This window comes from Astatotilapia calliptera, chromosome 14 (genome assembly GCF_900246225.1).
Source record: "Astatotilapia calliptera chromosome 14, fAstCal1.2, whole genome shotgun sequence".
Lineage (NCBI taxonomy): Eukaryota > Metazoa > Chordata > Actinopteri > Cichliformes > Cichlidae > Astatotilapia > Astatotilapia calliptera.
Window position 1 is genome coordinate 1,034,493 of NC_039315.1, and position 14,564 is coordinate 1,049,056.

The 14,564-nt window shown below is 44.0% G+C and overlaps 1 protein-coding gene across 1 annotated transcript; it reads left to right on the forward strand.

Annotated features, from left to right (window-relative positions):
- The first annotated feature begins 364 nt into the window (after positions 1 to 364).
- On the forward strand, positions 365 to 14,505 carry LOC113036509 (scavenger receptor cysteine-rich type 1 protein M130-like). The gene is made up of 8 exons (XM_026192909.1): positions 365 to 450; positions 1,343 to 1,698; positions 1,771 to 2,052; positions 5,313 to 5,618; positions 5,691 to 5,972; positions 9,990 to 10,319; positions 13,214 to 13,305; positions 13,395 to 14,505. The coding sequence occupies exons 1-8, from the start codon at positions 365 to 367 to the stop codon at positions 13,509 to 13,511; spliced, it is 1,851 nt and encodes a 616-aa protein (XP_026048694.1). The 3' UTR covers positions 13,512 to 14,505.
- Positions 14,506 to 14,564: the final 59 nt, after the last annotated feature.

The window sequence follows — 14,564 nt, forward strand, 5'->3', positions numbered from 1 at the left end:
AGTTCAGCAGGTAAACGGAGTCAAAGAGAAATAAATAATCACAAACGCAGAATCAGCAGCAACGTTTGACCTTTTTCTGTACTCTGCTTCCTGTTCAGAGCCTGATGAAGTCAGGTTGGTGGGAAAAGCCAGTCACTGTGGAGGTACACTGGAGATAAAGCACGTGAGAGAATGGACACCAGTAGACTTCTATAACTGGACCCTGAAGAAAGCAGCTGTGGTCTGTGAACATCTGGACTGTGGCTCTGCTGTTTCTGTACAAGAGAGAAAGTCCCCACGGAGACTCGTATGGTCGTTCAGACCTGACTGCTTTCAGTCCGGATCTAAGTTGGGGGACTGTTTACGACTGTTACCCTCTACCACCATGCTCAATCTCACCTGTTTAGGTAAGTGCAGCGACTTTGTCCAGCAGGACTTCAGGAGTTCTCTGGACCAATCACCAACCAGCATGTCGGTGCTCCCTCTTCAGCTTGATGGGTTTCTGAGCTGCTGGTTTCCAGTTTTTACTGTTTGACTTGGTCTTTTTAGCTTGTTATTTTTTTCATTTTTCACAGCCAGGTGAAATCTTTTGAAACAATGACAGGATGTGCAACATTGACACCACTTTTCTTAATAAACTTCATGTTTTTCTGGTCGCAGACCTTTCAAAACACAGAAAATACCCAATTAAATAACACAAAACCCATTCATTCACACATCAGGCCACATGTAACACAAAGTTATTTAAGGGCTAGTTTTACTGCAGTGGGTGAATTTAACTGACTGAAGGAAAAGTGCTATGGAGCCCAGATGGTGTGAATGATGAGACCAGACACAGCAAAGTTTCGTTAAAGAAATCCAAAAATATATTGAATGAATGGGGGAAAGGGGTTGTTCCCTCTCTCTCTGTCTGCTCTTCACTGTCTAAGTAAAAGGCCAAAAAGAATTTGAAAAAGTGTCCATGTAAGATCACTGTAGGAGTTTATTAAACTTAAACTTGTTCGTAGCTCCATGTTTATGTCAGTGAATCGGTATCATTCTAAATCAGCCTCAACCTGTAACGTGCAGACTGCCACAATCCTGTTTCTGTATAGAAACCTGTTCATCATGAGCTCAAGAGGAGAAAGAGCTGTGTAGTGTATGAGAGGAGGCCAGAGAAACATGGTCACATGGCCTCTTTCCCCTGGGTACTCAGCCCTGCTCCTTTCGATAGCGTTGGAACATTTTCTAATCAAAGCTTTATTCAAAAATCTGCGTACAAAATCTAAACGTGATGCTGACATGAGCCCAGCGTGCGCTGCTATAACATTCTGTTGTTAATGATGAACTCATGTTGGAGTTGTGAGTCTGAATGAGTGAATAGTTGTTTGCTGCCATCGTTGTCTTGTGTGTCTGCGTCTCTGATCTCTGCAGACTCTGTCAGGCTGCTGAATAGTTCCAGTCTGTGTTCAGGCGGACTGCAGGTGAAGTCTAACCAGAGATGGTCCTCAGTGTGTGAAGCTGACTTTGACCTGCAGGATGCAGAGGTGGTCTGCAGGGAGCTTGGCTGTGGGCCTCCTTCGCTCCTCCGGGGGGCGCTCTATGGAGAAGCGGAGGCTCCAGTGTGGAGCAGAGAGTTCCAGTGTGGAGGCCATGAGTCTGCTCTCCTGGACTGTAGAAGCTCAGGCTCAGCTAGAAGCAGCTGCTCACCTGGCAAAGCTGCTGGACTCACCTGCTCAGGTAGAAGAGGAGCTGCAGCTTTGGTTCAAACTCACTTTGTTCTCTCACTGATGACTCTCTGCTTTCTGTCAGAGCCTGTCAGGTTGGTGGGAGGAGCCAGTCGCTGTGCAGGTACACTGGAGGTGAAACACCTGGGAGAATGGAGACCAGTGGATGACAATGGTTGGACCATGAAACCAGCAGCTGTTGTCTGTGAACATCTGGACTGTGGCTCTGCTGTTTCTGTAGGACTGATATTTAAGTCATATGGATCTGTTTGGAGGATCAACCCTGACTGTGTTCAGTCTGGATCTCCTCTGAGGGAGTGTGCAATATCATGGTCCTCCTCCTCTATCCTTGATCTCACCTGTTCAGGTAAGGCCATCACTTTCATAAATGTTATTAGAAGATAGATATGCAGCCATGTCAGGTGATATACAATCTAGACTAATGTAAATAGGTGGTACCATTGCTGTGTCCGAAGGATACCCCTTTGAGAAGAAGCTTGAGCATTATTGGCTAGCTTAGAGGACCCACTGTCATTTTCTCTTGTTCCCAAATCAGTCGCAGTCCAGACCAAGTTAATGCATCAAGCTGCACTACTGACCAGACAGAAGACTGTATATAAATATTTTTAATTCTGGACTTTAGCTTTAAGTCTTGTTGGTTTTCTGAAGTGTTATCAGCTAATGCTAGCTTTGTTATCAAACTAGGTTCACAGAGCACATAAAAGCATCACACAGACACAAGTAACAGCTAGTTAGTGTTAGGAAACATCCAGCAGTATAGACACAGTCCAGAGGTCCAGCTCAGGAATTCCAGTTGGCGGAGGTGAAGCCTGTGTTATAGAAAATCATGAAAATATACTTTGAGTTTCAGCCCTGATCAAAAGTTTAAAATCAAAACAAACTTAAACTGAGACTGTTTTACAGCTCATCCAAAGTTCAGGCCGGAAAAAAGACAAATCTGTGCAAAACTGTGGATTCATTGTCATTTTCTGTCAGGTGGTGTCACTGTCATGACGTTCTGACGGCAAAGGCAAAAAAGTTTTGTTTTTGAACGTGATCGGTTTGTCGAATTGCATAAGCAGGGTCTCTCACAGCGCGCCATCGCAGCTGAGGGGGGACGCAGTAAGAAAGTCATTTGGAATTCCTTAAATGATCCTGAAGGTTATGGAACAAAAAAGTCCAGTGGAAAACCCCAAACATGTCACCAGCACTGAGCCGGAGGATCCAACTGGCTGTCCGTAAAGACACTGGATGATTCTCAACACAAATCAATGCCGCTACTGGAGCCGACTGCAGCCAGCAACCATCAGACGACATCTGAGACTGAAGGGCCTTAAAAAACAAAAAACGCCTTCAAAGGCCTCGTCTCCTTGGACACCACAGAAATGACCGCTTGGACCAAACATCGCACGCTGAAAGGTGGAGGAAAGTTTTATTCTCCAATGAGAGCAAATGTAACCTTGATGGCCCTGATGGTTTCCAGAGTTACTGGCATGATAAGCAGATCCCACCTGAGGTGTTTTCTACGCCCACAGTGGGGGGGGGGGGGCACCATCATGGTCTGGGGTGCTTTTTCCTTCAGTGGAACAACGGAGCTGCAGGAGCTGCAGGGGCATCAAACGCCACTGGCCATGTGGCTATGCACAGAGCATCCCTGATGACTGAGGGCCCTCGTATGCAGAGATGGGCAGTAACACGTTGCAAGTAATGCGTTACTGTAATCAGATTACTTTTTTCAAGTAACGAGTAAAGTAAGGGATTACTATTGCAAAAAAGGTAATTAGATTACAGTTACTTTCCCGTAGGAGCGCTGCGTTACTGCGTTACTAAAACCGTGATTTTATTGCGAGCGTGTCTCATGACAGTGACGTAAGCGAGTGCGCCGTTCGTGACAACAGCTGTGTGCAGATCAACAATGGATCATATATCGAGTGTGGGAGAGAGTATGAGCGTGCAGCGTTTAAAGCGTGGAAGTACTGACCTTACTTTGAGTTTGATTCCATAAAAAGTGACAAAAACATTAGTGCCCGCTGTGCGTGGGAAGAAAACTTCTTTTTACAGCGAAAAAAACCCCTAAACTTCCAAACAAGCACCGAGTAGCTACGACGTAATGGGAAACTCACAGAGAAACTCGCGGATTCTTCCACTGACCGCGGCACACCTGCACCAGGGTAACCCTCCGCCTACCCCACTCCTGCTTTACAGGTGAAAATAATAATAATAATAATAATAATAATGGATTGGATTTATATAGCGCTTTTCAAGGCACCCAAAGCGCTTTACAATGCCACTATTCATTCACTCTCACATTCATACACTGGTGGAGGCAGCTAAAGTTGTAGCCACAGCTGCCCTGGGGCAGACTGACAGAAGCGAGGCTGCCATATCTCGCCATCGGCCCCTCTGGCCAACACCAGTAGGCGGCAGGGTAAAGTGTCTTGCCCAAGGACACAACGACCAGGACAGAGAGCCCAGGGGATCGAACCGGCGAGCTTCCGGTTACAGATACGCTTCCCAACCCCCTAAATAGAGGGGAAAATAGAGCAACAGGACCGCTGAGTCTGTGACTTTATTTATTTTCTGCTGTGTTTTACTTGCATCTATTTGAAAGACTGAGTGTAAACACAAAAATATTTTATTTTATGAGCTGGAATGTGCAGAAAATAGGTTTAAATGTTAAACTAATTTCTTCCAGTCAGAGAATTTTTGCTTGATGCATAAAGTTAAAAGATTAAAACTAATAAAACAAGTTAAAAAAAGAGACTTTTCCATTTGATTACATTTTGTATGATGGATTATGCAGAAAAAGTAGAATTGGGCTGAAAGATCTCTCGCTTTATCACCTCTTCAGGTTGTAAATCATATTTTTAAAAAGTAACTAATTACTTTGAAAATAAGTAATCAGTAAAGTAAGGGGATTACATTTTGGGGGAAGTAATCAGTAATTAGTTACTGATTACTTTTTTCAAGTAACGTGACCAACACTGCTCGTCTGTGTGGTGACGCCCGGGTTTATCAACAGGACAATGCTGAAGGACTTCTTCAATCACACTTTTGGACCATCCCTCGTGTTCCCCTGATCCAAATCCAATGATTTTTTCGCCATTTTCCAAGTGATTTTAAACGGGACTGTACATTCACACACCACAAACTGGTGCAACGTGGAGGTGCAGTGGCACATTGCACTGTCACCTCACAGCAAGGTTTTTTCTGTACCTGCTGGTAAGCGTGGCTCCTGTGCATGTAACTGATGCTGTTGGTTGTGATATCCATAAACCATGCGGTACTCAGCACAGCACGCGGGTACGGACCCCATTCTTCCACTAACTGAATTATTAGCCAAGAAATGCAGATCTAATTAAGACAGAATGGATGTTATTGTAGTTTTTGTTGTTAATCTAATTCATTGTTATCTTCCTGCTCCAAAGTCCTGATGCTCAGTCATCCAGCTAAGTAAATCCCAAAAGGTTGAACACTACATCCAGATGAACAGAATCGACCTTTTGGGGTACCAGAACAAAAACACTTTGCTCTTACTCTGAGTTTCTTATTACAATCTGCAGATGTGCAGATTATCTAGCTGACAGTCTAAGAAACATGAACATTATGGATCTCTGATCTCTGCAGACTCTGTCAGGCTGCTGAATGGTTCCAGTCTGTGTTCAGGCGGACTGCAGGTGAAGTCTAACCAGAGATGGTCCTCAGTGTGTGAAGCTGACTTTGACCTGCAGGATGCAGAGGTGGTCTGCAGGGAGCTTGGCTGTGGGCCTCCTTCGCTCCTCCGGGGGGCGCTCTATGGAGAAGCGGAGGCTCCAGTGTGGAGCAGAGAGTTCCAGTGTGGAGGCCATGAGTCTGCTCTCCTGGACTGTAGAAGCTCAGGCTCAGCTAGAAGCAGCTGCTCACCTGGCAAAGCTGCTGGACTCACCTGCTCAGGTAGAAGAGGAGCTGCAGCTTTGGTTCAAACTCACTTTGTTCTCTCACTGATGACTCTCTGCTTTCTGTCAGAGCCTGTCAGGTTGGTGGGAGGAGCCAGTCGCTGTGCAGGCACACTGGAGGTGAAACACCTGGGAGAATGGAGACCAGTGATTGGCTCTGACTGGCCTCTGAAGGCAGCAGGTGTCTTCTGTGAACATCTGGACTGTGGCTCTGCTGTTTCTGTTGGAAAAAAAAAGTCCACATACAGATTTGTGTTGAAGATCAATCCTGATTGTTTCAAGCTGAGATCTTCCCTAAGGGAATGTGTAGAACCATCTTACTCTTCCTCTGTGCTCAGTGTCACCTGTTCAGGTAAGCCCATCAATTACACAGTTTGTGAAAAACAACGGGGGGAAAAATAGTTGAAGGTGTGACACGAAGGAAGTGATTGTTAGTGGAAGACATAGATTTAGTTCATTTTAAAGAGTTATGAAGGGAACATTTAAGCACCGAGACCAAGAAAGTTTATGTAACCAGCTGCAAACTCTTACGAAGTTGTACATTTGAACACTAGAGTCTATGGAGGAAGCAAAAGAACTGCCGAACAATACTCAGGTTGAAATTTGCTGGTATGTGACCTACTTAACCTAGCTAACAGTACCTGACGTTAGTACTTACAAATAAACAAACCTTTAATGATCCCATTAACTCGTTTTACTGCTGCTGCTCTTTCTGTCGCACTCAGCAGTCGTTTGCATGCAGTTAACCAAGCAAAAGCTTATAGCAGCGTAGACCAGACAGCTACAAATAAATCACTTCAACAAGGAGAAATGTTCTCATGAGAACGAAGTACATGAAAATGTTTTAAAAGATCTGAAAACTCCTAATCATTACTTATGAGTTACCCCTGAGAATATTTAAGGGGCTGTGTTTCATTTCTCTTCACAGTCACGATCTGTGACAATTCAATTCAATTTTATTTATATAGCGCCAAATCACAACAAAAGTCGCCTCAAGGCGCTTCATAGATACAGAGAAAAACCCAACAATCATATGACCCCCTATGAGCAGCACTTTGGCGACAGTGGGAAGGAAAAACTCCCTTTTAACAGGAAGAAACCTCCGGCAGAACCAGGCTCAGGGAGGGGCGGGGCCATCTGCTGTGACCGGTTGGGGTGAGAGAAGGAAGACAAGATGCTGTGGAAGAGAGACAGAGGTTAATAACAGATATGATTCAATGCAGAGAGGTCTGTTAATACATAGTGAGTGAGAAAGGTGACTGGAAAGGAAAAACTCAATGCATGGCCAGCTTGAAGGCCTGTGGTACATAGCTGATTATTAGAGATAGGTTGATCATATTTAAGATCGAAGCATTAATTAATGGCAGGACTTCTTTGAGCAGTTTTGTAGGAATGGGGTCTAAAAGACACGTTGATGGTTTGGAGGAAGTAATTATTGAAGCTAACTCAGAAAGATCACTTGGAGAAAAAGAGTCTAACTTAACATCAATGGTACTAAGAGTAGCTGTAGATAATATTACATCTGTGGGATGATTACTGGTAATTTTTTCTCTAATGATAAAAATTTTATTTGTGAAGAAGTTCATGAAGTCATTACTAGTTAATGTTAAAGGGATGGTTGGCTCAAAAGAGCTCTGACTTTTTGTCAGCCTGGCTACAGTGCTGAAGAGAAACCTGGGGTTGTTCTTATTTTCTTCAATCAGTGACGAATAGTAAGATGTTCTGGCTTTGCGGAGGGCTTTCTTATAAAGCAGCAAACTATTTCTCCAGGCTAAATGATGATCCTCTAAATTTGTGACACGCCATTTCCTCTCCAGATTACGAGTCATCTGCTTTAGGCTACGTGTTTGAGAATTATACCACGGAGTCAGGTACTTCTGATTAGAGACCTTAGTTTTCACAGGAGCTACAGTATCCAGAGTCGTACGTAGTGAGGAGGTGAAATTATTAACAAGATAATCGACCTCTGTTGGAGCAGCGTTCAGATAGCTGCTCTGCTCTGTGTTGGTACAGGGCATTGGAGATGATAACAGTGGGTGGATTATATTCTTAAACTTAGTTACAGCGCTTTCAGAAAGACACCTACTTTGATAAAGTCTACTCTCCACCGCTGTGTAATCAATTATTGTAAATGTAAATGTTATCAGGAAATGATCAGACAGCAGAGGGTTTTCAGGAAACACTGTTAAATGTTCAGTTTCTATGCCATATGTTAAAACAAGATCTAGAGTGTGATTAAAGTGGTGGGTGGGTTCTTTTACATTTTGAGAGAAGCCAATTGAGTCTAATAACAGATTAAATGCCATGTTGAGGCTGTCATTTTTAGCATCTACATGGATGTTAAAATCACCCACAATAATTATTTTATCTGAGCTCAGAACTAAATCAGATATAAAGTCTGAGAAATCAGACAGAAACTCTGTGTAAGGCCCAGGTGGACGATAGATGATAACAAGTCAGACTGGTTTCTGAGTTTCACAGCTGGGGTGGACGAGGCTAAGCATCAGGCTTTCAAATGAATTAAAAGTCTGTCTGGGTCTTTGGTTGATTAATAGGCTGGTGTGAAAAATTGCTGCCACACCGCCCCCTCGGCCTGTGCTTCGAGGTTTCTGGTAGTTAGAATGGCTCGGGGGTGTTGATTCATTTAAACTAACATAATCATCCTGCTGCAACCAGGTTTCTGTAAGGCAGAGTAAATCAATTTGTTGATCAATTATTAAGTCATGTACTAACAGAGACTTGGAGGAGAGAGACCTAATATTTAATAATCCACATTTCACTGTTTTACTCTTTGGTTCAGATGTGGATACTGTATTGTTCTTTCTTTGTGATTGTTTATGTTTAAGTTGTTTGTTGCTGGTTTTTAGTTTGTTTTTTGTCTTTTTGGGAGCTGACACAGTCTCTATGGAGATGGGTTTTGGGGGGGTAGCAGGAGGAGAGAAGCTGCAGAGAGGCGTGTAAGACTGCAACTCTGCTTCCTGGTCCCAACTCTGGATAGTCATATTTTGGGGGGTTTAATAAATTTGTCCATATTTCTAGAAATGAGAGCTGCTCCATCCAAAGTGGGATGGATGCCGTCTCTCCTAACAAGACCAGGTTTCCTCCAGAAGGTTTGCCAATTATCTATGAAGCCCACATCGTTTCTGGGACACCACTCAGACAGCCAGCAATTTAAGGAGAACATGCAGCTAAACATGTCACTCCTGGTCTGATTGGGGAGGGGACCAGAGAAAACTACAGAGTCCGACATTGTTTTGGCAAAGTTGCACACCGATTCAATATTGATTTTAGTGACCTCCGATTGGTGTAACCGGGTGTCATTACTGCCGACGTGAATTATGATCTTACTGAATTTACGTTTACCCTTAGCCAGCAGTTTTAAATTTCCTTCAATGTCGCCTGCTCTGGCCCCTGGAAGACAATTGACTATGGTTGCCGGTGTCTCTAGCTTCACATGTCTGAGAACAGAATCCCCAATTACCAGAGTTTGACCCCCGGCGGGTGTGTCGCAGAGTGGGGAAAAACGGTTAGACACATGAACGGGTTGGTGGTGTACCTGGGGCTTCTGTTTGGGACTATGCTTCCTCCTCACCGTCACCCAGCCGCCCTCTTTCCCCAGCTGCTTGGGGTCTGCCGGGGAACAGCTAGCGGGGCCTACGCTATCTTCGGCTGCACCAGCTACAGGGGCCTGGTTAGCTACAGGTGAATGAAGGGTGCGAAGCCGAGTCTCCAATTCAGTAATCCTGGCCTCCAGAGCTGCAAATATGCTACATTTGTTACAGATATCATTACTGCTAAAGGAGGCCGAGGAGTAACTAAACATCTGACACAATGAGCAAGAAAGTGCAGGAGGGACAGGTGAAGTAGCCATGGTGCTAACGAGTTGGCTACGAGCTAAGCTAAGCTAGCGAAACAGTACAGAGACAGTGAGTGAATACTTTGGCTATAAATTAGGTAGTGAGTACACAGAAAGTGTGCTTCGGGTGAAGCACGTGAAGATTATACTATGAAAAAGAATGTATTTAAAAGTTGTTAATTAAATTGCTAAGCAAATAAGCTACTCAGAAACACCACTGTGTTTGAGCAGGAACAGGGAGTGATACTCTACCACAGAGCGAGCGAACACCAAGTGACAGCGCCACCAAGAGTCAAAGAAAGGTTTAACTTTTTGCAAACTTCAGTCTTTCCATAAACTGCTGATGTTCAACAAACATCTGGAGGAAGTTGTGTGACTGGGTTTGTGGAGGTCCTGAAGGTGGATCCAGTATCTCAGTTTACAGTCCGTCGTCGCTGCTGTTCAGAGGCTGTTTTGTTTGCCATAAGGCCTCTGATGATGACCTCACCTGTCATGGTCTCTGTTCATTTACAGACCTGCTGGCTCAGCCAAGCATTATTGTCCCTGCCTCCATGGACGGGGTCTCAGAGGCACAGCAGCAGGGGCTTCGGGTGTCCAGGGGCTCTAGCTTGACCATCAGCTGCTCCATCCAGCCACAGTTCCCAGGAGGCTCCTTCCAGCTCACCTTCACTTCCTCCAACACAGCATACAACTACACCCAGCCAGCTGTCAATCACTCTGCCCACTTCCTGTTTCCTGTCACAGAGCCCGCCCACCAAGGAAACTACAGCTGCTTTTATCGTGTTTATGTTTTTTCTCACAACTTCTCCTCTGAGAGCCGCCAGCTGTCTGTGACTGTCTCAGGTGAGCTGAAGCAGAGAGATTTTCTGTAAAATCTAACTTTGAAAGGTTTGCAGCCAGAAACAGTGACGAGCAGAGTATGAATGGTTACCACAGTAACGCCGGTTCTCTGAAAACTATTTCATTTACACAGCGACAAATCAAAACATCAGTCCTCCCAGGCACATCCTGTTAACATCTGGACTGCTGTTTAAGCCAGAATGTTGTTTCTGGGTGGTTTTCCTGCGTGTGCCACCTGCTTCGTCACACAACACTCCAGCGGGATTCAGCTGAACTGGGCGTTGACTCCTTCCTCCTCTAATTCTTCTTTCTGAGTCACTTATTGGTGAATGTGTTCATGTGTTGAGGATCATTATCCCATCGACTCATCTAGTCCTTGTTCAGTTTTAAGACAGATGTGTCATCATTATGTTGCAGTTCAGAGTGGAATCAGTGGCTGAAGTCTCTCCATCTCTGATGCTGTGAAGCAACAACACACCAGCATAGTTCTGCCTGGTTGATGGTTTGTTTTTTAACATCTGCCATTGGTTTGTTCTGAATGTCTCTACAGTTACTGTAGCCAAACATTTCATCTTTGATTTGTCTATCTAAAGCAAATTATTTCTCTTTGATTGGATGTTGACCAACTGTAGTTTGTAGTTTTTCTTGGGCCATAAAGGATTTTCCTGGTTTTCTGCTGTGCCGGTTAAATGTGTACAAGCTCAATATGGTTGCATCACTTTGACACTAACAGCTGTAGAGTTACTGGCAGATCCAGGAATGAGGTGTGGGGGGGTTTGGAGACAGCTTTTTGACTCAAAAAGGATTAACCAGAAACAAGCAGCTGCTTGATTTCCACAAAATACACCGATTGATCACTCCTGGTACCTTTAAAATGTAATACCAGACATACCCCTAACCCCAGAGAATGTTGTGTAGATAATAGTATGATTCAATTCAATTCAATTCAATTCAATTTTATTTATATAGCGCCAAATCACAACACAAGTCGCCTCAAGGCGCTTCATAGATACAGAGAAAAACCCAACAATCATATAACCCCCTATGAGCAGCACTTTGGCAACAGTGGGAAGGAAAAACTCCCTTTTAACAGGAAGAAACCTCCGGCAGAACCAGGCTCAGGGAGGGGCGGGGCCATCTGCTGTGATTGGTTGGGGTGAGAGAAGGAAGACAGGATAAAGACATGCTGTGGAAGAGACACAGAGGTTAATAACAGATATGATTCAATGCAGAGAGGTCTGTTAATACATAGTGAGTGAGAAAGGTGACTGGAAAGGAAAAACTCAATGCATCATGGGAATCCCCGGCAGCCTACGTCTATTGCAGCATAACTAAGGGAGGATTCAGGGTCACCTGGTCCAGCCCTAACTATATGCTTTAGCAAAAAGGAATGTTTGAAGCCTCATCTTGAAAGTAGAGATAGTGTCTGTCTCCTGAATCCAAACTGGAAGCTGGTTCCACAGAAGAGGGGCCTGAAAACTGAAGGCTCTGCCTCCCATTCTACTTTTAAATACTCTAGGAACAACAAGTAGGCCTGCAGAGCGAGAGCCAAGTGCTCTAATAGGGTGATATGGTACTACAAGGTCATTAAGATAAGATGGGGCCTGATTATTTAAGACCTTGTATGTGAGGAGCAGGATTTTGAATTCTGGATTTAACAGGAAGCCAAAACAGGAGAAATATGCTCTCTCTTTCTAGTCCCTGTCAGGACTCTTGCTGCAGCATTTTGGATCAGCTGAAGGCTTTTCAGTGAGTTTTTAGGACATCCTGATAATAATGAATTACAGTCGTCCAGCCTGGAAGTAATAAATGCATGAACTAGTTTTTCAGTGTCACTCTGAGACAGGATATTTCTAACTTTAGAGATGTTGCACAAATGGAAGAAAGCAGTCTTACATATTTGTTTAATATGTGCGTTGAAGGACATGTCCTGGTCAAAATGACTCCAAGGTTCCTCACAGTGTTACTGGAGGCCAAGGTAATGCCATCCAGAGTAAGAATCTGCTTAGATACCATATTTCTAAGATTTTCAGGGCCGAGTACAATAACCTCAGTTTGATCTGAATTAAGAAGCAGAAAGTTAGCGGCCATCCAGGTCTTTATGTCTTTAAGACATTCCTGCAGTTTAACTCATTGGTGTGTGTTATCTGGCTTCATGCACAGATAGAGCTGGGTGTCATCTGCATAGCAGTGTAAATGTATGCTATGTCTTCTAATGATGCTGCCTAAGGGAAGCATGTATAATGTAAACAGAATTGGGCCTAGCACTGAACCCTGTGGAACTCCATAATTAACCTCAGTGTGTGAAGAGGACTCGCCATTTACATGCACAAACTGGAGTCTATTAGATAGATATGATACAAACCACTGCAGTGCAGTACCTGTAATACCTACAGCATGTTCTAATCGCTCTAATAGGATATTATGGTCGACAGTATCGAACGCTGCACTGAGGTCTAGCAGGACAAGCACAGAGATGAGTCCACTGTCAGAGGCCAGAGTATGATGAGACAACTTCAACACCAATGACAACAGCAGGTCCTCAGTGTCACAGGCATCACTCCCTAAATACCAATGACCTGATCTGAAACACCTGATGTTACATGGATGGTTGGAAGAGACAATAAATGAAGGGATATATGTATTTTATCCACATGACTAATCAGCTTTTTATGTCTTTAATTGATGAAAAACATTTTCTGACTTTTAAGTATCACTAAACTCAGTTTAACTTGTGCAGGCTCCAGTCACAGATTATTCTCAGAGGGGTTTAAAGGGGTTTGTCCTCAGAGCAGAGGTTCAGGTCCAGATAAACGATGTTCACAGATTTCTCTGCAGTTTGTGTTTAATGGCAGCTGTTTGACTCGTGATGACTGTGAATGTGTTCGATCCCGCAGGTCATCCAGATCCCACAGGCTTCATCATCAGAGCGCTCGTCCTGCCACTGATCCTGCTGTTGGAGAACGTTGTCCTGTATTTCTACTGTAAGGTACTGAACACATGTTTGCATCAGAGAACGAAGCCCTGAGAGAGGAACGATGCAGTCAGTCTGATCTATGTGTGCTTATGTCCCTCCAGGCCAGCAGGGGGCAGAAGCTGGGCAGACCGGAGAACAACAAGCTGGTTAATTTTGGTGTTGGTGCAGCTGAAGAAGGGCCGGCTAAAGAGGAAGGAGCTCATCTCATATCCAGATGAAGTTCTCAGCTCATCCATCACCTCAGTCACAGATTTTACTTTCTTTCTAACAAAGATTCTGTTAATCAGTCAGGCTGGAATGATTCTGTTGTTTTCTTACTGCCAGCATGAAAAGTCCAAAACCATCAAAGTGTTTCAGGTTTTTAATCACATTTTTACACAGAAACTGGCCCCTAATGTACCTGCTGTTCAACACTGACTGCAGGGAAGTGTAACCAGAGATGGTCCTCAGTGCGTGAAGCTTGACCTGCAGGATGCAGAGGTGGTCTGTAGGGAGCTTGGCTGTGGGCCTCCTTCGCTCCTCCAGGGGGCGCTCTATGGAGAAGCGGAGGCCCCAGTGTGGAGCAGAGTCTGCTCTCCTGGCAGAACTTTATATAAATAAAGGATATTTGTTCTGCCTTTTATACGTTACGCTGGATAATACAGTTTAGTAATCTGCCCTAGAGCCCCCTCTAGTGGCTGATTTGTAATATTATTTTGATTACTTTGGAAAAAGAAAAATAGAGGAAGTGGAAAATCCAAGATGGCTGAACGTAATGCTGAAGCATTATCGTTCCAAGCTGAAAATGTTGCTTCGGATGAGATTTGTCCGTAAGTATGAGTGATGATTAAATAATAATTGTCTCTTGTTGTGTTTAAAACTTTGTTTAATTGAGTATGAAAGTTTTATCTTGTTAGCTTGCAGTAAGCTTGTAACAAGCTAGTTTGCAATGTTAGTTAGCTAATACAATATTTTGTATGTTTTCAGTTTTACAATGGTCAAAGAGAAGGTCAGAGGCCATCATTCAATAAATCAGCACAAAAAAGGAAAATGAGTCTGATTACTGGAGCATTGTTAGCTCGCTGGTGAAAACCAGGAACCTGAGGGTGAGGACAGCACACCATTAACTTTCAATAGTGCCTTTTCTCATTGATTTTCTAGTTGATTGATTTGATCCTCGTCAGCAGCCGTGTTACAGAGAAGGTAAACAAGCTTACATTCAAACACTCACATGCTGGGTGGAGCCAAAGCGATCATGCACCCCCACCCGTGCTCCACCTTTCCTTGTAATA